Genomic DNA, 24778 nt, shown 5'->3' with positions numbered 1-24778 from the left:
CTTTCTGAAAGTCTATATCCACTTCATCCATTTTACTTGTCACATCCTCAAAAAATTCCAGAAGATTCCCTTTCATAAATCCATGTTGACTTGGACTAATCATTTTACTGCTATCCAAATGCCCATTATTACCTCTTTAATAATTGACCCCAGCATCTTTCCCACCACCGAAGTCAGGCTAACTGGTCTGTAATTCCCCGTTTTCTTGAATTCCACAGATTCACCACCCTCTGGCTAAAGAGGTTCCTCCTCATCTTCATTTTGTAGATGTGTCCTTTTATTCTGACACTGCGCCCTCTGAGTCTAAACTCCCCCATCACTGGAAACATCAAATCGATCTTCTCAAGGGTAACTAAGGATGGGCATCAAATGTTATTTTTACTATAATTTCCAGAGATAATGTATGAATTAAATAAATGAAAAGCAATTTGGAGTGAAAATAAACAGTTGGTCATATTGGGAGCATGTGTATGAAGTGATACAATGCTAAACATTTAATATATACATGGAAATAGTTCAAGTTTGCCTTTGCTCTCCTGCATCAGAATGTAGTAAGAGCTCAAATTAAATATAGAAGAATATCATATACATGTTGTTTTTTACAAACTCTGTTTTCGGCAGCAAGATATATACATACGTACAGTAACATCAACACAGCTAATATTCACCAATGCTAGTGCAAATTTAAGGTCAAAAACAATGTTTTCTGTCTTCTAACATGTTGATAAGGATTAAGATGCCAATTTAAAATACAAGCTTAATAGTTTTGCTTATTTTCAACTAAAATTAAGGCTTGCTGGTTATATCTTACTGTGTAGAATGGCAAAGTGAATTATTTTGTCACAAAAATGTACATAATTTATTAAAATCCATTTGCTGGTAAAGTATATTGTCAGACTATTATGTTCTTTAAAATGATTCACAGCTATGGCCTTAAGCTCTGCTTTCTTTTAAAATACATCAGTGTTTCGATTCAGACAAAATGCTGGAGTAACTCAGCAGGACAGGCAGCGTCTCTGGAGAGAAGGAATGGGTTCCAAAGATGCTGCCTGGCCCGCTGAGTTACTCCAGCATTTTGTGTCTATCTTCGGTTTAAACCAGCATCTGCAGTTCCTTCCTACACAGTGTTTCGATTTAAATTGGCTCCATGTTGCTGAAAGTCTCCTTCTTCTGTAAAGTTGCTGCAGTAGCCCGGACCCTCGTCACTCAGTTGTCCAGCAATCCATCATCATGTTAGTGCTTCGGTGCCTTTCTCTGAAACTGAGAACGTTGTGAGCTCGACAAGGAAGCAAATTAAAAGAAAAAACAGAGGAGGAACAAAGAGTTGCCAAAGCTTCACCAGATATGTTCTAAATGTTTGAAAAAGATTCTTTGCTCGATAGCAGGTGACTTTGACAGTTGTCATTTTGCAAGTTTATTTTTGCGTCAGAATATTCTGATGCTCTTTCAGTTAAATCAATAGTAATGTAATGAACTCAGCATCGATAATGATCTGACTGATTATCCAGGGCAATTACTTCAAGTACAGTATATAAGTTACATAGTACTTCTCTGTTCTCTTCTACCTCTTAACTGTTCTCTGCTTAAGTTATTTGAGTTGTGATCTTTGTTACAGCAAATGTAATGGGTCCATATCTGGAGAAAGGTCACTCGAAACTTGTTGATCTTGAAAGCGTACACAATGGGATTTACAGCAGAGTTTGCGTGTGTTAGAAAGATGGCAATGTACAGTACTATCCTCGGTTTGTCGCACGAAGGACAAAAGAGTGTAATGCAATTGATGATATGTAGAGGAAGCCAACAAATTGCAAATAACAGCAACACTAGAGCCAACGACTTTGCGAGTTTTAGCTCCTTCCCGAAGTACCTTCGTGGATCAGTATTGTTGATTGAGATGTTTTGGTTCAGATGTTTCCGTATAAGATTAAATATCTCCACATAGATCACAAAGATCAGTACAAGAGGTAGCAGCACCCAACCAAAGAAGTTGAAGTAGACCATATAGTCCATACTGATTACAGTCTCAAACTGGCACACAATGATATTGTTCATGCGACTGGAGTTCTCTCCACTTTGGGTAACTTCAGTGTACTTGTTCCATCCAAACATGGGAATCATGCCGACAATTATAGATATGGCCCAGCATAGAAACACAGCAGTTCCAGCTCGTCTCTGTGTCACGATACTCTTGTAACTGTAGAGGAAGAACAAGAGAACCAAGTGAAATCATCAATGCACATAAGCTCATTTATTTTATTTTATTTTCTGTCAATTTATTTTCTGAATGATTTAAGTATGATATCTAATTTGGCTCAAAGTGCTTGAGCTGCGTTATAAATGGCCATGGACTGATAGGCCCACCATATCTCCATCACAATAGATGCCAACCTGAGTTTTCCATCGATATAAGGAGGAAAGCTAACGTCTCCCTGCCCTGGGCCCCACGTGGACTCACACCTATTTACCCCATCTGCCCCCCCCCCCCCCCCCCCCCCCCCCACCTACATTCCTTCCTCTAGCTTCATAATTCGCAACTCGCCAATCCTTTTGTTTCATACTTTTTTTTCATTTCTGACCTTTGTCCAACTATGTTGCTATCAAACCGCCCTCGCTTACGTTCACCTATTACTTACCACAATCTGTCCCGCTCCTCCTTTATTCTAGCTATCTTCCCCCACCCCACTCAAAAATCAGTCTGACGAAGTTCCCAACTAAAAACATCACCTATCCACGTTCTCAGAGATGCAGCCTGACTCACTGATGTACCCCAGCACTTTGTGTGGGTTTTTTGGAAACCAGCATCTGCAGTTTTGGAAAGCAGCATCTGCAGTTTCTCATATATGTTAGGTATCTCCAAGATAATCTCTGATAAAGGAACATGGAAATATAGTGTCTAGGGTGTAACTCACATCATAAACCTTCATTTGGAGTTACATATAATCAAAACGTGACTGGCATACATTGATTGATATTCAAATCATTTTAAATAGAAGGCAAAGCACAGAACCAAGTCCAAGTAATAGATGACATGAAAAACTTGCCTGCTCTATAGACAATGATTGGTCACTCAGAGTAGCTTGCCAATATTGCTAAATATTTACCTAGCAGGGATTCAGCAGGAAATGAATATTTAAATTATAATCAGTTAATTGATTAAGATTAAAATCGCACAATCAGCATTATCGTGCGAGCACATGGGTCTAGCTTAGATGTGGCATTTTGGTTGGTATTGACGAGGTGGGCAGATTGGCCTGGGTAGAGCCTGTTTCAGTGCTGTATGACTGTGACACATTGACCAACGTCTTTGCTTCAGGCCCCTGGAGTGGAGTGCATGGTGGCATAAAACCTCACAACATATTGCGAGCATAGCTCAGGCACTGCCAACCCACCATGACATCAATTCGATTAGTAAAAGGAAACTCCGGAGTTGAATGCTCATCTGCAGTCAGTCACTTTCCAGCAAACATTGCTCTCTTAGTCAGTCAGCGTTAATGCTGAATTCTGAAGATGTTTTACACTATGTTGGGTACAAAATCCTTGTTACACCCTATCCAATCTATTTACTTCGGCTGTTCTATTTAATTTACAATCTTGGTGTAGTTTAGTTTAGTTTAGTTTTCAGAAACAGCGCGGAAACAGGCCCTTTGGCCAACCCAGTCCGCCCCGACCAGCGATCCCCACACATTAACATTATCCTACACTAGGGCCGATTTGCAATTTTACCAAGCCAATTAACTTACAAACCTGTATGATTTTGGTGTGGTGGAGGAAAGCGGAGATATCGAAAAAAAACGCATGCGGTCACGGTGAGAACGTACAAACTCCACGCAGACAGCACCCGTGGTCAGAATCGAACCCGGGTCTCTGGTGCTGTAAAAGGCAGCAACTTAGAAACATAGAAACATAGAAAATAGGTGCAGGAGGAGGCCATTCGGCCCTTCGAGTCAGCACCGCCATTCATTGTGATCATGGCTGATAGTCCCCAATCAATAACCCGTGCCTGCCTTCTCCCCACTCTCCCACTGCGCCACCGTGTAAATTCGCCCAATTCCACACTGTACTTTGGAGTTAATCCATGTCTGAACAGAAGTTCACCAGTCTCGAATCTTCCACGATGCTGATGTCTGAAGTACACCAGTTTGTTCAAGCCAAACAAAAGGTAATAATTGGCCTGTACATGGAATCTGTGAGCAGTGTACCTTATTCATTATTTGAGGTGGAGCCATCTTGGTGAACGGCTGCTAGCCAGCAGCCGTCCGTTTTAAATTCCGTTTTTTTTATAGTTTTTAGTGAGTCCTGTTTTTTGTTTGTAGGGGATATGGTCTTTTTAATGTGGGGGGTAGGTGTAAACTTAATTTCTAGGTCCCTACCTGGTCGGTGTGGCAGCTTCTTCTCCGGGCTGCCCGTCGATCCGTCCTCGTGGCCTACCTGCGGGCTTGGAGCGCCGTTTCCTGGCGGGAACCGCCCAGCACCTCGGCCTCGGCGGCAGCACAGCATTGGAGCGCTGGAGCGGAGCGGGCGATGCCTTGCCTGGGTCGCCGCGCTGGAGCGACGCGCTGGAGCTCTGGCGAGCTGGACCGCCGAGAGCAACAACTCCGGGCTGCGGGTCTGCGGAGCGGAGAGGCGGCGCCGACTTTGTCATCTGGAGCCTGGGAGCTCCAAACCGGCGCGGCCTTGTCGGCTTCGGCAGCTGCGGGATCCAACCAGGAAGCGGCCGTTCCAAGTGGCCCAGCCGCCGAAAGGACTCTCCCGACGCCGGGGCAAGACCACCCGGTGAGAACGGCCAGGGACATCGGGCCTCCGTAGAGGCAATTGCGGTGGCCTCAATAGGCCTGACTTTGGGGTGAACATGGGGTGGGGACTGGACATTGTGCCTTCCCCCACAGTGCTATCCATTGTGGGGGGATGATTTTTTTGTCTATTTGTAGTCTTGTAGGTCTGTGTTCAAGATGGCTGCCGTGAAGAGAGAGTGGACGCTGGCACGATTTGGTTGCCGCTGCTCCCTCTTCACACTGTGTTTTTGATTTTCTGTTTTTGGATTGAATCCTGTTTTTAATTTGTGTCTCTGTGATGTCTTTATTGTTATATTCCGATTATATGTTATTCCGATATACTATGTAAGGTGTCCTTGAGATGTTTGAAAGGCGCCCATTAAATAAAATTTATTATTATTATTATTATTATTCATGGGAAAGATACTGCAATTATGTTATTTGAAGTAAGACCAGAAAATCACCATGTTGTTTTTTTATTTTACAATCTTAAGGTCAGATCAAATGACTTCAAAGAATGTGTACTTTACTCATTCCTACGTCATCTGCTGGAAATACTCAGCTGAACAAGCAGCACTGATAGAGTGATAAACAGAGCTAACATTTCAGGAAAAGGATCTCTGATCAGAAACAATTTAATAGTGTCGCAAAACGTAATTCAAAAACCACCTACTTTAATAATCTGAAAAAGGATCTCGCCTTGAAACTTCACCTATTCCTTTTCTCCAGAGATGCTGCCTCACCCGCTGTAACTCCAGCATTTTGTGTCTACCCTCGAGTTATACCAGCATCTGCAGTTCTTTCTTGCATACTTTAATAGTCTCCTGGAAATGCTTAGAAATAAAACCATGCTGACATTTTTTCACGCAATGGTGATCTTCTGACCTCATATTCATAGTTATTGAATCCATTTATTACCACCCTTGTAACATTACCCAGATTCTAAGCTGCTGCATTCTATCCACTACTAAATTCGACATCCGTGCCCTCATTACCCCAATATTTCACATAAAAATAAGTTGCAAAATATAAATTCACATATAGGTGCATAAAATCATGAGAAATATATTGGGTAGATGCACAGTCTCTTGCCCAGAGTAGGTGAACCGAGGACCAGAGGACATAGTTGTAAGGTGAAGGGGAAAAGATTTATAGGAATCTGAGGGATAACTTTGGTGGGTGTATGGAACAATCGGCCTGTTTCCACACTGTATCACTCCATGGCTCCATATGATGGTTTGCTTAATATCCTCATTTGAGACAGAAACTCTAGAAAATAGTAAGGAGACCAAGTCTTGATGGGATATTGTGTAAGGGTCTTTCTCATCATAGACAGAGAGAGCACAGAAGCACCCATTAAGTGGTTTATTCAATGGATATATTCTCCAAAAAGCACTCTTTACTAGTTTGAATGCATTCTATGCATCTTGTGTGAAATTTGAGTGGTCTTTAATATGTTGTGGAACTGCCATTTGATGGCCATTTAAATGGCATGTGAACATAAAACTCAACAGCTTGCAATCCTCGTTGATTTATAACTGCAAATGACAATTATTTTCTGAACTTGGGGGCTCCAAGTGATATTGGGATGGCATCAGATAAATGCTGCACAATGATTAATGTCACCAGGTGTAAATTTAACACACGGAAATGCTGGAAGTGAGACCATGAAAATTATAATTACTATTAAAAATTAATGAAGCTATCAAAAAAACAAAGTTGGTAAAAGATAAATATAACTTAAAACATTTAAAGAAACTAAAACAATCAAACAAAATCTGAAGAGATCGTAGTGTAGGAAGGAACTGCAGATTCTGATTTACTCCAAGGATAGACTCAAAATGCCGGGGTAACTCAGCGGGTCAGGCAGCATCTCTGGAAAAACTGAGTAGGTGACATTTCGGGTCGGGACTTCAGACTGGTTGCCCCACAATTCTAGAGACCTGGATTCGGTCTTGACCACAGGTGCTGTACTCCAAAGATGCTTCCTGACCCACTGAGTTACTCCAGCATCTTGCGTCTATCTAAAGATATCATTCTTCCCTTCCATTCTTTCCCGCCCTACTGATACCAATGGAGAAGAATTATCTGTGCCAGTTTAAATCTCACGTAAGTTACTCAAGTAGTGGGAAAATATTCACAATTCATGCTAAACTTCACAAGTAACATCGGCAAACATCCATCAGCGCAGTGGCACAGCTAGTAGAGCTGCCGCTTCACAGAGATCTGGATTAGATCCTGACTTAGGGTGCTGCATGTTCTCCCTGTGTATACCTGTGTTTTCTCCTGATGCTTTGGTTTGTTCCCACATCACAAAGCGGTGGGGGTTTGGAGGCTAATTAGCCTCTGTAAATTGCCCATAATGTGTCGGGAGTGGATGCGAAATTGAGATAACAAAGGGGGTGATCAATGGTTGGTGTGGACTCGGTGGGTCAAAGGACCTATTTCCATACTGTATCTCTAAACTAAACTAATCAGCAAGCTCGGAACTCTTGCAGTAACAGACACCTAAGCAGAAATCATGAGCTTGCTGGAACGTATGTGTGAAATTCCAGCAGTTATTTGTGGAATTGCTCAGCATATCCCTGAAAAAAACCTGAGACCTTTAGTTTAGTTTAGAGATACAGCGCGGAAACGGTCCCTTCAGCCCACTGAGTCCTCACTGATCAGCGATCCCCGCACCGTAACACACGCTAGGGACAATTTACACTTATGCCAGACCAATTAACCTACAAACCTATACATCCTTGGAACCTGTATATTATTAGAGATGTTGTGACCTTTGCGATAATAAAGTTAACATTTCAATCTTAGTGGAAGTGGAACATGATTTAAAAAAAATAAATAAACATCTTTCTCCCCTCTCTATGTCCACTGCAAACACAAACACTCTCCCAGGTGCATGGTTCACAGTTATAGGTAACCACAGATGCTTCATTCAAACGTTCAATATTCTCCATGCCACAAGGTTAAAGTAATAGTAGTGGCATCTCAGTTCCTAAGTTGCCTTCCAATTGGTTAAAATATCATTAGCAATGGAACATAGAACGTAGAACAGGCCTATCAGCCCACCATGTTCATGCCACACTCGATGCCAAGTTTAACTGATCTCATCTGCCTGTACATGATCCATATCCCTCTATTCCCTCCACTTCCATGTGCCTATCTAGAAGTCGCAAACCCCACTTTCGTATATCTGCCTCCACCACCACCCCTGGTAATGTGATCCTTGCCCCTACTCTGTGTAAAATCTTGCCCTGCGCATCTTCATTAAACTTTCCCCCCTCTCACTATATAGCCATGCCTTCTCTAGTGTTGGCCATTTCCACCCTGGGAAAAGGGTTTTGACTGCCAAAGTATTAGCTCAAGTAGTAAGCAAAAAGCTAGACCTTGTAGACCAGACATCCGGGAATTAACATCCACAATTGGTTAGAATCTCACAGCAGGGTAAGGCAAATTAAAAACACAGTGCACTTTCCTCAGGAGTTTCTCTACCTGATTATTACCGGATTAAGCCTTCTAAGAGATGGAGCATATGGATATTTTTATGGCAATTCGTTTGTTCAGTCCTCATTGTCAAAGTTTTGTGTTTATAGACTTTAGAGATACAGCGTGGAAACAGGCCATTCGGCCCACCAAGTCCGCGCCAACCAGCTAGGTCACAATTTTAAGGACAATATTACAAATTACCAAAGCCAATTAACCTGCGAACCTGTACAGCTTTGGAGTGTGGGAGGAAACCGGGGCACCTGGAGAAAATCCACGTTCACAGTCGCGGTCACAGGGAGAATGTACAAACTTCGTACAGACAGCACCCATAATCAGGATTGAACCCGGGTCTCTGGTGCTGTAAGGCAGCTACTGGACTGCTGCACCACTGTGAGATACTCAGGGAGTATTGCAAACATTTCAGTGCGGATTGACAGTGTGCACTCTATCAACCATCCTCTGCTCATTAACAAGGCACAGCTTACAGTCTACTCAATGCTTACCATCTAATTCAAGGCCAAATGAAAAGCTGATGCTGGAGCATTATGAGAAAGATAAGAAGGAATAAATGGAGTAAGATGAAGAAATAGGCAACCTCTAAGGTCCAGAGTCAAAACCTCTAAACCACTTAGCTCTGAAAAAGGTTCCCAACCTGCCGCATTGTCTGTCCATTCCTTCCACAGAGGCTACCTGACCCGCTGAGTTCCTCCAGCAGTTTGTTTTTAACTTCTAAAGCCACTTCTTGCGCAGGTTGATAAATTATTTTTCATCTGCTGGTAAAATGACAGTACTTGTAACCCAGCCAGTGTGTGCAAGTGGTTGATGGCAAGCTGCTGCCTTTCAATGGAGGAGAGTCCAGAAGATGACCTCAAAGAGATGTGGAGTAAAAATAATCAGCACTGTATGATGCCACTTCACCACAGACAATCTGAGCTGCCTTGCGGACAGGCACAGTCAGAGATTAAAACATGAATGTTGTCCTGAGAAAGTACATCTCTTTCATGGAGAGGAGAGGAATGAAGACTTGAAACATCATAATGACTTATTTTTCCTTCCTATGTTTCATGAAGACTTTTGATTCATTTTCTTAATGCCTACTCCAGTCGCAGATATTTGTTGAGTTTACAAAGCAATGGACCAGGAGCTGGGAAGTGGGAATAATCTAGTACATTTTGGGCTAACAGAGATATGATGGACCAAATGGCCTCCTTTTGTGCTGTAATTTTGTTTCAAAATTCGATGATTCTTGGTGGCTCCATTGCCACTTTTGTGGAGCAGTGATTCTAGTTCTTAGTAATCGGTTGGTTAACAGATTGCTTAACTGTGTTTATCTCTAGCGCTATCTGCGTGGTGTTTGCATCTTTTTGCTGAGATTATGTGGCTTTCCCCTTGGGTGCTCCAGTTTCCACCACATCCCGAAGATGTGCTGAATGGTGGGTCACTGTAATTTATTATGACTACAGGTGGGTGGTAGGGGAATCGGTGCGGAGATGATGAACAAGTGACAGATAATGTCACGGGGAAATTAGTGGCAAAAAGGAATTTCTCCAAAAGCTGCCATGGACTTGATGGAATAAATGGCCTACTTTCATGAACTTAAAAAATCTGGAAAAAAATAAATTTCACTTGCACACAAAGAGTCGCCTGGCTTGGGGGCCATCTTGCATTTCCATTTCATCTACGCTGTACAACTCTCAGAGTCCTTTACACATCTGCATGACAATAATGATACTTTTCATGTAAAATTCTACTAACAGAGCCCTACAAACATTACAGCTATGTTCATTATTAATTTAACATTATATGAGAAGCCAGTGACTAAAAGCATATTGACGAAGAATATCAACTGCTTCTAATTGTTTCAAATGTAAAATAAATGTCTTATCCAGAGAACAATTTGTGCGACCTGCAGTTCAGTTAATTCCATTGTAATTTCTTACTAATTGCAGAAGCAATTCAAAATTATTATAAACACAGAAATGTGCAGAGGAAACACAAGGGATCAGATGCACTCAGAACATAATCTCCAGTTAATCTTAAACTCTGAATATTGTTTTCTGCGTACACTACAAATACAAGGAGGTCATCTCTAATGTAAATGTTATTGTATTCTGTAACCTGATTAGAAAAGTCTCTTGGGTTGTATCAATAAATCCCAAATTGTGGTTCATAAGGTCATAAAGTCATAAGGTCATAAGTGATAGGAACAGAATTAGGCCATTCGGCCCATCAAGTCTACTCTGTCATTCAATCATGGTTGATCTATCTCGCCCTCCTGACCCCATTCTCCTGGCTTCTCCCCATAACCCTTGACAAGTGTACAAATCAAGAATCTCTCTATCTCTGCCTTAAAAATCTCCATTGACTTTGCCTCCACAGCCTTCTGCGGCAAAGAAACCCACAGATTCTCCACCCTCTGACTAAAAAAATCCCTCCTCATCTCTGTCCTAAAGGAACATCTCTTAATTCTGAGGCTATCACCTCTCGTCTTGAAGTCTCCTACTAGCACAAACATCCTCTCCACATCCACTCTATCCAAACTTTTCACTATTCCATAAGTTTCAATGAGATCCTCCCTCATCCTTCTAAACACCAGCGAGTACAGTCCCAGTGTTGTCAAATGCACCATAGCAGTTCCAAAGTAGTTGATACTTTTCTACTGAACATTGTCTATTTTTTTTAATGGAAGGATTGTTTGTTACATTGCTGGGTATAATCGTTTGTTCTTCAAATGAATTTCATTGCTTTTATAGTTTCTTTCATTTGGCTCCATGCCTCCTGATTGACATAATGCATTGTGCGTCATTTTCAGAGATTTGAGATCATATTGATGATCTGAAGAAGGGTCTCGACCCAAATCATTATCTATTCCTTTTCCCCAGAGATGCTGCCTGACCCGGTGACTTATGTCCGCAATTTGTGTCTATCTTTGGTATAAACCAGCAACTGCATTTCCTTCCCACACATTTTCATATCTTATATGAATTTAGAAAGTATTCAAACTGCATTTGTGATTTCTACAGTGGTTTGGGGTTTTGAATTAAAGTGAGTGCATTTTACTGTATATTAATTGATGACAGAATAGATGCAACCTATTCACTTATTTTAATAGTGGAACAGGATATTCTCTGCTTCCTTGCATCTTACTTTAGAAAGCAGCATGAGGGAAAAGAGTGCAAGGTACAGAGAAAAGCATTCTGCTTCAAGAGGGAGGAGGAGAGGCGGAATGGTATCTTGCGAGAAACCGTATCCACTAACCGTATCCACAATGAATAACAACTCATTGAAGAACTAAGGGAGTTTTTAGGGAATGACAACATTGAAGAACAAAGCATATAAAATTTGTGATCAGTAAGTACATTCTCATTGATCCCAGGTCCAACTCCACCATAATGTTGGTTAGGATCTGCTCTGCAAATGCAAGGTATACACATGGTGCTTGACCCATGAAAAAGCGTGATGGAGTGATAGAAACTAATGCCCCAGAAAGGTCAGAGTTGCTCTCCAATCAAAGAGAGGTGACTGCATCTATTTCCCTGCAGAGTGAGCACACATTTTCATAAAGTTGTGGACTTTCATAATTGAAGATGTGGACTTTCACATTTATAGTGTACCATGATTCACTTTAGAGTTTAGAGTTGTCACGCGTCATCTCAGGGATGTATCGTAATCAATAGGGGATCCATGAAAGAGTCAAACTTCGTTCCTTGGCTTCCTCTATAACTTGTCTAATAAAAGCTTAAGATTCTCATCCCATATTTGTCATATCTCTGTCAGTGCCAAGTAATTAGGGCGTAACAATTATTATTGTTGCCGAGAAAAGACGTATTGTCTTCAAAATAACAGATGCCAGGAGCCATGGTGTTCTGGCGTCCTGCCACAGCTAACTGTTTTGTAATGTGACTGTGAAAACAACTGAGGATTCACAAGTCTATACACATGATTCTGGAAACATTTCATCAAAATGTCAGGCAAAACGCATTCTGTGTGAACACATTTAACCCTGGTATTAAAGAAAAGCAAAGTGTAAGAAGCTTTTAAATAGGTACATGGATATGTAGGGAATGGAGAGATATGGAACATCAGTTTAGCATAGATCAAATAGAACAAGTTGTCTTACAATTTTAGGCTGTGCACGCCATGCGCAAGAAGAAGAAGGTTTAGCATGACAACATGTTCAGCACAGACATTGTGGGCCGAAGGGCCTAAGCCTGTGCTGTATTTTTCTAATTCTATGTTCTGAACCAAAACTTTAATCATATAAAATCGCAATTTTTTCCCCCTGTAAAGCCACCAGATAAAGTTAAGTAAGCATTATTTCATCAACAGCTTCCCAAACATCAAGATTAAAGTTATGCTAAGAAGCCAACATAACTCTGCAATGGTCTCAATTAAATTATTGGAATGGGACCTCAATTAATCCACATGAGACTGTAATACTTGCAACCTTTCAATGATTATAAAACAAACATCCCCTGCAATGCTTTTCAATACTTTCCTTGCGAAGGATGCTATGTAAGTTCAAAGCTGAACCTAGAAAGCAATGATGGGGAAAATAAAGCATTGGAAATGCCCTGGAGATCAAATAGCATCTGTAGGGAATGTAATTAAGTGACATAGCAGTTCGGACACAAAGTGCTGGAGTAACTCAACGGGTCAAGCAGTATCTCTGTAGGAAAAGGATAGGTGATGTTTTGGGTCAGGACCCTTCTTTAGACACACAAGTGAGGGCCCAATCTATGACAGAAGGGGGGGACCCACGTTCCCATAAGAATGAGGATATTTCGGATGTCCTAGCATGGAACACCTCATCTTAGGAGCAGATGCTACGGAGGAATTGAGAGTAGGGAATAGCATCTTTGCAATAGGCAGGGTGGGAGAGGTGTTGGCCAGATAACTGTCGGAGTCCCTTGGTTTGCAATAGACAGCTGTTGATAGTCTGCTCCTGTGATGGTGTCAGAGATATCGAGAAAGAGGGGAGAGGTGTTCGAAACAGTCTTGGTGAATTTGAAGGCAGGGCGGAAGTGAGTGGTGAATTTAATGAATTCCATCATCCTGAGGAAGGGTTTTGACCTGACATGGCAACTATTCTTTTCCTTGGGAGATGCTGACTGACACATTAAGTTACTCCAGCATTTTGTGTCTATCTTTGGTATAAACCAGCATCTGGAGTTCTTTGGCTCCACACTTTAACATAACAGTATTGTCGGCTAGGAAAGATTGAATAGTCGAGTCAAAGGACAGAATGACCAACTTCTACTATCTTAGCTTCAAATGTGCTTAGTATGGTCTGGAAATATTTGTTGGTGCTGTTGGTTGCTAGGCATATTAACAAGTTAAACCCTGACCCCTGGAACCAATGTATCATTTCATAATTCATATCATTAAGTACTGAAGGTTAGGAGTACGATTGAAACATCTTATATTTGGGCTAAAAAGAAAAAGTGCTTGTAATATATAGGTGTCATTTGCAGGACTAATCTTCGAAGAAAATACAGAGTTGAGTGTAAATTCCGTTTAGGAATTAGTATTCCTAAATCTCTTCAGGCAGCGTAACAATTTTAACAATTAATATACTGATCCCACAAATGATGGGTGATTTACACACACACGTATATACATACCTTTATGTGTGTATGTGTTGTGTGTGTTGTGTGTGTGTGTGTGTGTGTGTGTGTGTGTGTGTGTGTGTGTGTGTGTGTGTGTGTGTGTGTGTGTGTGTGTGTGTGTGTGTGTGTGTGTGTATAAAACTTAATATATCTATATATGTATATTTATATATATATATATATATATATATATATATATATCACCCATCACTCAAGATATATATTTATGTGGGCAGTTTATATCATGAGAAGTGTGTATGTGCGTATGTGTGTGTGTGTATATGTTTAAAGGAAGGTTGAGGGTGGGGTTAGTAGTGGGAAAATGATGAACATATTTAGGTTGTAGAAATGTATAACAATACTGCAGAGGTTATTAATGTTCTCCTGCATAGTTCAGCAGTTTACTCGGTGACCTGAAGGAGAGGGATTCTGAGCGAGCCTGGTAATAGCCTGCACATAAATCAACAATAAAACCAGGACACTGGTACATCCTGGTGCATGTGCAATCAGGGCATTTGATTAATAAGTGAAATGGATACTTTGCTATCAGAAAGTTGGACATCTTCCAGAATGTGACCGTACTAGAGGAACATTTCCAGTCAACCCACAGTGTGTTTATGACGTCTGCTAATGATATCTGAAGAATTAATCTTAAATTACTTTGAAGGGTAAAAGGAATATTTTTATTCTCTTATACTTTTGCTTCAGAAATTTTAAAGATCGAATCCTTAAATATTTTGTTATTATAACATTAGAATATTCATAATTTATTCATTCCTGTTTGCAACTATTTATTTTATAATATCATATTTATTTAATATTATATTTATTTTATAATATCGTATTTATTTAAAATAAAATAAATATTATATTTACTTTAACTGTTCTTTGTTCAGTATTCCAAGGATGAGTGTTTCATGGTGTGGAATATAATTTGACGATGACTTTATCCGACCTACTAGTATTGATTTGAACCTTTTGCCTCCAGATGCTGCCTGACCCAGTGAATATATATTATTATTATTATTATTATTGCTTTATTTATATAGCACATTTTAAGTCAACTTGCATTGACACCAAAGTGCTTTACATAAATTAAATAATAAATTTACATACAAACCATAGAAAAAGGTTAAAAATAAATAAAGAAAGAAAATGGACACAACACATTATAGAATTCAACACAAACATCCCCCCACAACAGAATCAAAAATGTCCACTGTGGGGAAAGGCAGCAGAAAGTTAAGTCCTCTTCCTCTGAAACACCCGAGGTCGTTCACTTGTGCTCTCTTCCGGATTACAGTATCTGCAGTCTCTTTTGTCTTCTTACTTAAAGCAACATTGCCAGCATGTTGCAGGTATATAATGCTAGGGAGTGATGTAGCCAATTAATTATTGGAATAGGAATGAGAGAAGGACAATATGTAGGTATGTTACAAAACTTACCTTCAGCGGCGCTGCAGATCTGTCGCTGCCCGTGTGCGTGACTTTGGCGCCTTTGAGAGGGGGGCGGGTTTAAAATGCCTTGTTTCTCCAGCCTATTCAAATCGATGTCTGTCAAGGCTGTTTAGCTGCTAAAGAAAAATCGCTTCGACTGCCGTTTTATTATGTTTCTTTTAAACTACACTGGATATTTTACGAACAGGAGTAAATTAAAATTAATCTTCTAAAGCCGTCAACGCCGACGGATTTCATGTACTGGACAGGTAAAGGAAAGCCGTTTATTTTATATATAAACTTGCTTCTAAGGATGCCTTTAATCAAAATTTCACGTTGCGAAAATGTCATTATGTAAATACACGAACCGGCAGTATTTTTCCTGCCGATATGGGGTTTAAATTCACCGCAAATGCAACGTTCCAAACCAGCGCGTTCCACAAAATCTCACTCACAAGATGATTTAAATGGCTATTAATTTACGGGAATTAAACACTAAATTCCTTCCATTTGGCCTATAAATTAATGACAATGAGATTTAAAAATCATGTTATATTGTGAATTATTGTGTGAATGTTATTTGAACACTTAGGCTATTTAAAAATGTTAACTTTTTCTTAAGAAATGGATAGATGTTTAGATCTAGTAATTGAATTTTGTAATTAGCTACAATTGGGTAACTAACTAACTATATTCTGTAATTTCAGGTCAACCAAGTAAGATTGTTTCATATTTGTTTCAGAATGCTTCAATCTATGATAACTGAAATTTCATTCAGTTCTCTTAATTTTTAAGGAAGTTATGGGCTTTTGACTGTCCTTGATCACAGCTTTTGAGTTAAGTCAATGGAAAAGCAATAGGGAACAAGATGCTAATTTCAGAGTATGAAAATGGCCATAACTTTGTAAATACTGAAGATATGAAAGTGAATTAGGTGTCAAATTAAACTTCTTTTTATTCTTTATCCGTTGGGATAAATTGCAGACTTGATTTTTAAAATCTCAAAATTTTGTAACATTGCTAGAATATGGATGCTGGATGCCTGTGTCCAGAGGTTCTGCATGAATCTGTGCTGGGACTGTTGAAATGGATGGAAATATGCACGAGTTGGTCAGTAAGTCTGCAGATGACACCAAGATTGCTGGGGTCGCGAACTGTGAGGAAGGCCGTCAAAATATACGGAGGGATATGGATCAGCTACAGAAATGGGCGGTGAAATGGCAAATTCAGTTGAATCCCAGCAAATGTGAGGTTTTGCACTTGGGGGGGGGGGGTAAAATCTAAGGGGAAATATATAATTGATGGCATGACCCTTAACAGCATTAATGTACACAGGGATCTTGGGGTCCAAGTCCATAACTCCATGAAAGTGGCAACACAGGTAGATAGAGGGGTAAAGAAGACACATATGGTTTGCTTTCATAGGTCGGGGCATTTATGGGAGTCAGGAAGTCATGATGCAGCTCTATAGGAATTTGTTAGGAGGTGCCAATCCCTAGCATCATTGGTAACAGCTAGGTCCAATTAGTTGATATTTGTTTGTCCACCTGAACCTCGTCAGCCTTCTGCCCATATAACCCACACATTCTAGCCACTCAGCTAGCTGTGTTCTCTGCCTGCAGATTCAAGGAAGTCTAGGCCAAGCCTGAGACCACCAGCGCCACTGTGTGGTAAAGATTGAGCAGATGGGAAGAAGCTGCAGACCAACAGTGCCCAAACTGAGGCTACGACTAAGTGGCCAGGGCAAGCCTGAGACACCAGTGCCACTTTTGGTCCACAGTCAATGAGGGACTGTGCCCACATTCACACACTGAGGCTACTGAGCTGCCAGGATAATCCAGAGACCACCAGCATCGCCTCTTCAACCCCCAAAGCTGTGCCTCCAGGATCGACCTGAGACTGCCAGTGCATCTCAAGTCAAGGATGAATTGCAAGGAGAAGCCTGAGATCGGCAGGCCTCCCCCTTTGAAGACCAGGACAGCGCTGCGAGACAAGCCTCAGATTAGCGTCACCACACGTGCACCCTGATGGCGAGGTATGGTGCCGCCATATGGTCCTGGGCTTCTTTCCCTCTGTAAATAAAATGGATCACTTGTGTTTTGTTTAGTTTAGAGATACAGGGTGGAAAGAGGCCCTTTGGCACACCAAGTCCGTGCCGACCAGCGATCCCTGCACACTAACGCTACCCTACACAAAGTTGGGGAAATGTACACTTATACCAAGCCAATTAACCTACAAACCTGCACATCTTTGGAGTGCGGGAGGAAACCGAAGATCTCTGAGAAAATCCACGCAGTCACAGGGAGAATGAACAAACTCTGTACAGAGAATGCCCACAGTTGTGATCGAACCAGAGTCTCCAGCATCGTAAGCACCGTAAGGCAGCAACTCTACCGCTGTGCCACTGCGGCCGCCTATTCACCCTGGTCACCCTACTGCCAGTGGCGGTGTGATCACTGCCGAACCTGACATCATCACCGATGCTACAGGTCACATTCAGATTATTGGGAGTAGTTCTGGTCGCCCTATTATAGGAATGATGTGGAGGCTTTGGAAAGGGTGCCGAGGTTTACCAGAATGATGCCTGGATTAGGAGGGAATTCGCTACAGGGTTCGACAGACTTCTCTGGAGTGCTGGAGATCGCGAGGAGAGTACATGAAATCAAGAGGGGCAAAGATAGGGTGGGCAGTCAGAGTCTTTTTCCCAGGATGGAAAAATCCGTCATGTTCAGCACAAACATTGTAGGCCGAAGGGCCTGTTCCTGTGCTGTAATGTTCTATGTAATATTTATGAGAACGCCTTTTTGATCTGTCAAGGAATATGGTGCACATGCGCTGAACTGTTCAACTTGAATGAGAAAGAAAAATTAATTTGAATCTTGAAGTGAAGAAAAGAAAGTGGTGAATATAAAGATGAAGCGATCTTGTGCAAATGTTTTGTCAGAACACGAAAATATTACAAATCCTGGAATTTTCTACGTTAACTCCTTTTAATGTAATCCCCTTAAGTACCCCAATCTTTTGTAAATCATTCCAAGGACCAGAAATTGCTGTCTTTTGATTGTCTGAAATAAAATATCATGCTCTGAATATATAAATGCAGTTTCTAGTTTATTTTTTACTGCTGGAGCTCAAAGTTCATCTTTTAAACCATTTTAAATATGCATAGCTGATAAGAATTAAATGAAAGGATTGAATGGTTTCCAAAAGTATTTGAAAGGAAATAAGTTAACCTTGGACCTATATTTTCTCTTAAAAACATTGATAATTAGCATACCAGGCTGACTTCCAGACTAGATATCCAGAAATCTAATACAAATAATCTAGACGTTTAAGTTAAAATCTACAATTTAAATAAATCTGGAATTGAAATGATGAGGATGTTGCCAGGACTAGAGGGTCTGAGCTATAGGGAGAGGTTGAGTAAGCTGGGACTTTAATCCTGGGAGTGCAGGAGGATGAGGGGTGATCTTATAGAGGTGTATAAAATCTTGAAAGGAATAGATCAGGTAGATGCACGGAGTCCCTTGCTCAGAGTAGATGAATTGAGGACATAGGTTTAAGATGAAGGGGAAAAGATTTGATAGGAATCTGAGGGGTAACTTTTTCACACAAAGGGTGGTAGGTGTATGGAACAAGCTGCCAGATGAGGTAGTGGAGGCAGGGACTATCCCAACATTTAAGAAACAGATAGACAGGTACACAGATAGGTTTGCAGGGATCTAGACCAAACGCGGATAGGTGGGACTAGTGTCACTGGGACATGTCAGAAGTTTATACTGTCTACCTGGAACTGTGTGTTTTTTCTCCGGGTGCTTGGGTTTCCACCCATATTCCAAAGACGTGCAGATTTGAAGGTTAATTGGCTTCTGTAAATTGCCCCTAGTGTGTAGGTTAGAGCTCGTATAGGGGTGATCGTTGGTTGGCGTGGACTCGGTGGTCTGAATGGCCTGCTTCCATGCTATATCTATAAATTAAACTAATATTGTATATCATAGTGGATCAGGAGTATGTAGACTAATGGTGTTTTCAGTGTATGTTTTTTGTTTCTACACTGTATCACGCTATGTCTCTCAATAAATCTGGAAAAATATGTAGTTTTAAAAAGATGCCATTTAAATTGTTTAGAGGAGGAAAGTTGTTCTCCTTGCATTACCTGACCTGTATGTGATGCCAGAGTCACAGTAATGTGATTGAACCTTAACTGCCCTCTGCCAAAGCCATTCAGTTCAAAGGCAATTAGGCAGAGGTGATAAAAGCCATCAATGCCCACATCATGTGAAGGAATAAAAAGCATGTTTCATTTTTCCTTTGTGGTCTTCTCACTTTTGAGCTGAATCCCATCAGAAGCAGTGGAAGATGTGTGTGATAACATTGAACGTGTGTGAACAGATGATCGATTGTCTGCGTGGACTCGGTGAACCGAAGAGCCTGTTCCCTTGCTGTATCTCGAAACTAAACTAAAGCACAAGGAACCCATATAAAGATGAGATTCCGATACTGTAAATGAAACTATAAAATTTTCACTTGAGAGGAAAGCAACTCAGGCAGTGAATAATTGAGTTGTAACAGTTAATGTGATAAGGTTGTTCTCATTCAATTAAAAATATGCATTTGCAGCATCTTTTAAACTTCATATTCATAAAGCTGATGTATGTTAATACAGAAATGAATTATTTTTTTTTGGTACTCATTAGTCACCCTGTCAAAGGTAGCACAAAATGCTGGAGTAACTCAGCAGGCAGCATCTCCGGATAGAAAGAATGGGTGCCATTTCGGGTCGAGGCCCTTCTTTAGACTCGCCCTGAGTCACTCTGTCAGGTGTACAAAGCATTGCTTATTGCCCGAGAACTAAGAATCCATTTTGATAACCACCCACCCTATAGCTTACCTGAGCAAAGTACCAATATACCATTCATTACTGCCAAGCTAAAATCAGTTGTGTTCTTTTGACCTATTTATCTCACTACATTTTGGAAACCATCCAAACCTATTTCACTATGTAACCCTTCCTACTGCACAATAGAGGCAGATTTAGTCTACCAGCCTGAGATAGATCCCAATCACACTTGTGTGGCAGTAGATCTACCTCTGTTACCCTGGCCAGATTGGAGGGGCTAGGACTTTAAAATTTGGTAAAAGCTTCAGGGCTGCTGGGAGATTTGGTCAATTTGAAAGTGCTCTCTATGGAATTGGGACAAGCTGCAGAGTCGTGCCAGTTTGTCCAGAGCTTAGATCCAAGCTGCAGGAAGGGAATGGGAACTTCTGCAGACCCTGTCAATTAGGTGCAAAATGCAGAGAATGGACTGGATGACTGCAAACCAGACATACACCTTGTAAATAATGTTGCAGAGTTTCACTTTGCCGAATGTTGATTGGATGAGGTATTGAGCCTTGTCTGGTTTTCTTGCAGATCAGGGTAAATGTTGCTATGTTTGCTTCCCTGAGAAGCCCTGTTTGAATACAATGAAGCTGCTGAATTATTGGGTTAGGGGAATGTCTGTTAAGTATGGAGTTAGTCGGTATCTATAATTGGATTGTAAAGAGACCACCCCCATGTGGTTCGGCCCCTCAAGGTCCGGGGACCTATAAAAGTCCACTGCCACGAGGTCCCGCGTGGGAGAGCGCTTAGGACTGCGTGACCTTCTGGAGTGTCTCTGTTTGAGCGAGGCCTAGAGGGCTTGAACAGGCAGATACGAGGATCAAACCCGTGGTGGTTAGGTACAGTAGTGGGAACTGTAATTGTGTTTTGTCAAAATAAAGATTAGTTCATCAAGTGCTTGATTCAGTGGTTTTTGACTGAAACTAGACCGGGGGAAGCTTAGATCGAGCAATTTACACCTTACAGCGCCAGAGACCTGGGTTCGATCCTGACTACGGGTGCTGTCTGTATGGAATTTGTGCGTTCTCCCCGTGACCTACGTGGGTTTTCTCCAAGATCTTCGGTATCGTCCCACACCCCAAAGACATACAGATTTGCTGTTTAATTGGCTTGGTATAAATGTAACATTGTCCCTAGTGTGTGTAGGGTAGTGTTAATGTGCAGGGGATCACTGGTCAGTGCAGACTCGATGGGCAGAAGGGTCTCTTTCCACGCTGTATCTCTAAACTAAACTAAACATCTTTGGAGACCAGATTCCAATACTCAAATGCTGCACTAATATTATGATTTTAATATATTGGTAGTCATATTGTTCACCAGGGAGTTGTATCATACGCTGGTAAAAATTCCCCATGTGTCAGCTTGTCACGTATTGTTTGGGTAATATAGTGAAGTTAGTAATTGAAGAGTCATCCACTATTGGTAATCTTCCATGTAAGGTTGTTGTTTTATTATTGAATCCTTAGGCCCAGACTTCTGGTTTTCACATCCAAATTGTTGCCTTCCACCGCCTATCATTATATGCCTGGGAGTTTTCCTTGTGTTTTGTTGTATGTAGCCTCTCATGCAGTTTCTTAAAATTATACCTTCTGCTTTCACTTATTTTGTGCCAGGTCTTCTATACTATACTGAAGGTGCTACCCAAAGTGCCGGACCGGCACCGGTACGCAGACCATCAGTTGCCGGTACGCGGCGAGTTTCCAGAAAAGAAAGAAAGGATAGCACCTTCAGAGATCATACTTTTGTTTAATTAAGAAAAGAGTCAAAACGTAGGAAATTTATCTGTAATAATTATAATCAGTTTTCTTTCTCTCTCGCTCTCTCGCTCTCTCGCGCTCTCTCTCTCTCTCTCTCTCTCTCTCTCTCTCATTTCATATGCAAAACCAATCATGCTATTTTTCTTTTTATTACAAAATTAATCAAACATTTTATTTTCATTTCCGTTGTGTACTCGTTATTTGTATTATATATCAAATAGTGGGTGCTACTATAGCGTGTGGGATGCAGACAAAATGGGAGGGTGTAAGGGCGAGGGGAGAATCTGGAATAAGTGAAGACGGCATGTTTGCTGTTTCCCCGCCAAATTTCACCCCAATCTTCTCAAGCTTCTCTTTCTTGGGGGTTTGTGTGGGGAATTCCTCAGTTATTGAAGAATTTATGCTTCAAGACGAATTCTTAGGAAACGGAGTTGCCTCCACGAACAAAAAAAAAATGAGAGAATATATTATTTCATTTCTCCTAACGTTTAAAGATGTTACACCCACCCCAACAACCGTACAACGGGTCACCCGTGACCCGCAGCAAGGATTATAATATTAGAGAAGGATGGCCCACTCCAATTGGCGAACTTGCTCCCGCCGCGACGGTGGCGCCTGTAGCGGTCGACAAGTATCACTAATACAAATTCATTAGATTTGTTAATAATAGGAAACTCCAATACATCGCTATTAATATAAAATAAACTAAAAAAAAATGGTTTGATATTAACAAATCTAATGAGAGTTGTATTAGTGATACGTGTGGACCGCTAGAGGCGGTACCGTCGGCCCGGGAGCAAATATATAACAGAGTGGGCCATCCTTCTCTAATATTATAATCCTTTCCTGCAGTTACCATCAAGAAGTTGAACAGAGAGTATCCTACGGATGACAGCACGTTTGTCCTTTGAGGCCCTGTCACAATCCACTGATCTGAGAATGTAAGTACGAAGCCATCAAATGAAGCCATCAAATCTCAAGAGACATTTAAATACAAGACATAAAGAAATTAGTTCAAAGCCAAAAGAGTTCTTTGAAAGAAAGCATGTTGATTTAAAAGGCCGTCAGAAAAAGATCTTTGAAGTGTCACACATAAATACTTGTGCTTTGCGGGCTTCTTATAAAGTAGCACTTCGAGTTGCTAAGGCTAAGAAGCCATACACAATCGGTGAGACGCTAGTGATAGGCTGTATTAAAGATGTCTGCATGGAAATGCTGGGTGAGCCAACGGCAAAGAAAGTGGCTCAGGTGCCACTTTCAAATAACACTCTATTTCGACGAATTCACGATCTGGCTCACGATATGGAAGATCAGGTCATAGAACAGATTAAATTAGCAAAATATTTTGCTTTGCAGCTTGATGAATGTACAGACGTTGCTAATCAGGCAATTCTGATGGTGTATGTACGTTTTGAACATGGCGGTGATTTGAAGGAAGAGTTTTTTTTCTCTGCTTCACTACCAACAAAAACAACTAGTTCTGAATTGTTTAAGACTGTGAGCGACTACATCGTTAACAAATGTGGATTGGATTTTAAGTTTTGTGTAGGCGTTTGTTCTGATGGCGCTGCCGCCATGATAGGACGGCATTCAGGAGTGGTTACCCAAATTAAGGCGCTTGCCCCAGAATGCAAGTCGACGCACTGCTTCCTTCACCGAGAAAGTCTTGCAACAAAAAAAATGTCAACAGAACTATACAGTGTGCTCAGCGAGGTTGTAAACATTGTAAACCATGTAAAGGTGAATGCTTTAAATTCGAGACTATTCACTGCATTATGTGATAATATGGGAGCTGATCATAAACAGCTTTTATTGCATGCTGAGGTACGTTGGTTATCGAGGGGAAAAGTCCTGTCAAGAGTATTTGAGCTACGAAACGAGCTTGTCGAGTTTCTTCAGGACAAAAAAACAAATTGGTCACAATTGTTCCGAGATGTGGATTGGCTAGCGAAGCTGGCATATTTGGCTGATATCTTTGGCATCTTTAATGATCTCAACACCTCCATGCAGGGAAGCATGGCTTCGTGTTTTACAATGGCAGACAAGATTGATGGGCAGAAACGAAAACTAGAAGCATGGAAGAGTCGAGTGTCAAGAGATTGTTATGACATGTTTCACCAATTAGCGACAATCATCGCTGATGCAGGCGAAGATTTAAATATTACATCTCTACGAAATGTCATCAGAGAACACTTGACGAATCTGGCAGACAGTTTTCAGTTTTACTTTCCAGCAGAAGAAGATCCACGGAAAGGGAATGGATGGATCCGAAATCCGTTTATTCCATTGAAAGACGACTTAAGTGTCATTATGGAAGATAAATTGTTGGAGTTGGCTGCTGACGAAGGATTGAAGATGAGTTTCAACACTACAACATCACTTGGTTCCTTTTGGATAAAAGTAAAAGCAGAATATCCTGAGCTTAGTGAAATTGCTCTGAAAACCCTTCTCCCATTTCCTTCAACTTACCTCTGCGAGACTGGCTTCTCAACCATGAGTGTCATTAAAACAAAGTACAGGAATACTATGGATATTCATTCTCCATTGCGCGTGGCACCGTCCTCAATTGAACCTCGACTGGATAAGCTGACAAAGAAGAAGCAGGCTCACCTTTCCCATTAGTAAAGAGTATTGTTTTAACATGGCTATTATTGTGGTAATAAAATAATTAGTTTCATTTTTTAGTATTACGATATATTTTCAATTGTTCTGTCTACAATTGAACGTTACCTATTCCTTTCAATCTTTGTGTTAACATCTTTATTCATTGCGGTTTAAAATAACTACAAATTTTGTATATTCTTTAAAATTAACCTACTGTACTTTATTCAT

At 40.9% G+C, this 24778-nt stretch overlaps 1 protein-coding gene across 1 annotated transcript in view; it reads right to left on the bottom strand.

Annotated features, from left to right (window-relative positions):
• Window positions 1–1063: 1063 nt before the first annotated feature.
• Window positions 1064–24778, bottom strand: part of adora1 (adenosine A1 receptor) — an 86799-nt gene continuing 63084 nt past the window's right edge. The window contains exon 2 of the mRNA XM_033042443.1: window positions 1064–2194. Coding sequence (XP_032898334.1) covers window positions 1537–2194 — 658 coding nt within the window. The 3' untranslated portion in view covers window positions 1064–1536. The remainder of the gene's footprint in view (window positions 2195–24778) is intronic.

Source organism: Amblyraja radiata, chromosome 24 (genome assembly GCF_010909765.2).
Source record: "Amblyraja radiata isolate CabotCenter1 chromosome 24, sAmbRad1.1.pri, whole genome shotgun sequence".
Taxonomy (NCBI): domain Eukaryota; kingdom Metazoa; phylum Chordata; class Chondrichthyes; order Rajiformes; family Rajidae; genus Amblyraja; species Amblyraja radiata.
Note: the sequence above shows the minus strand (reverse complement) of the source record. Positions and strands in the feature narration are given on the sequence as shown.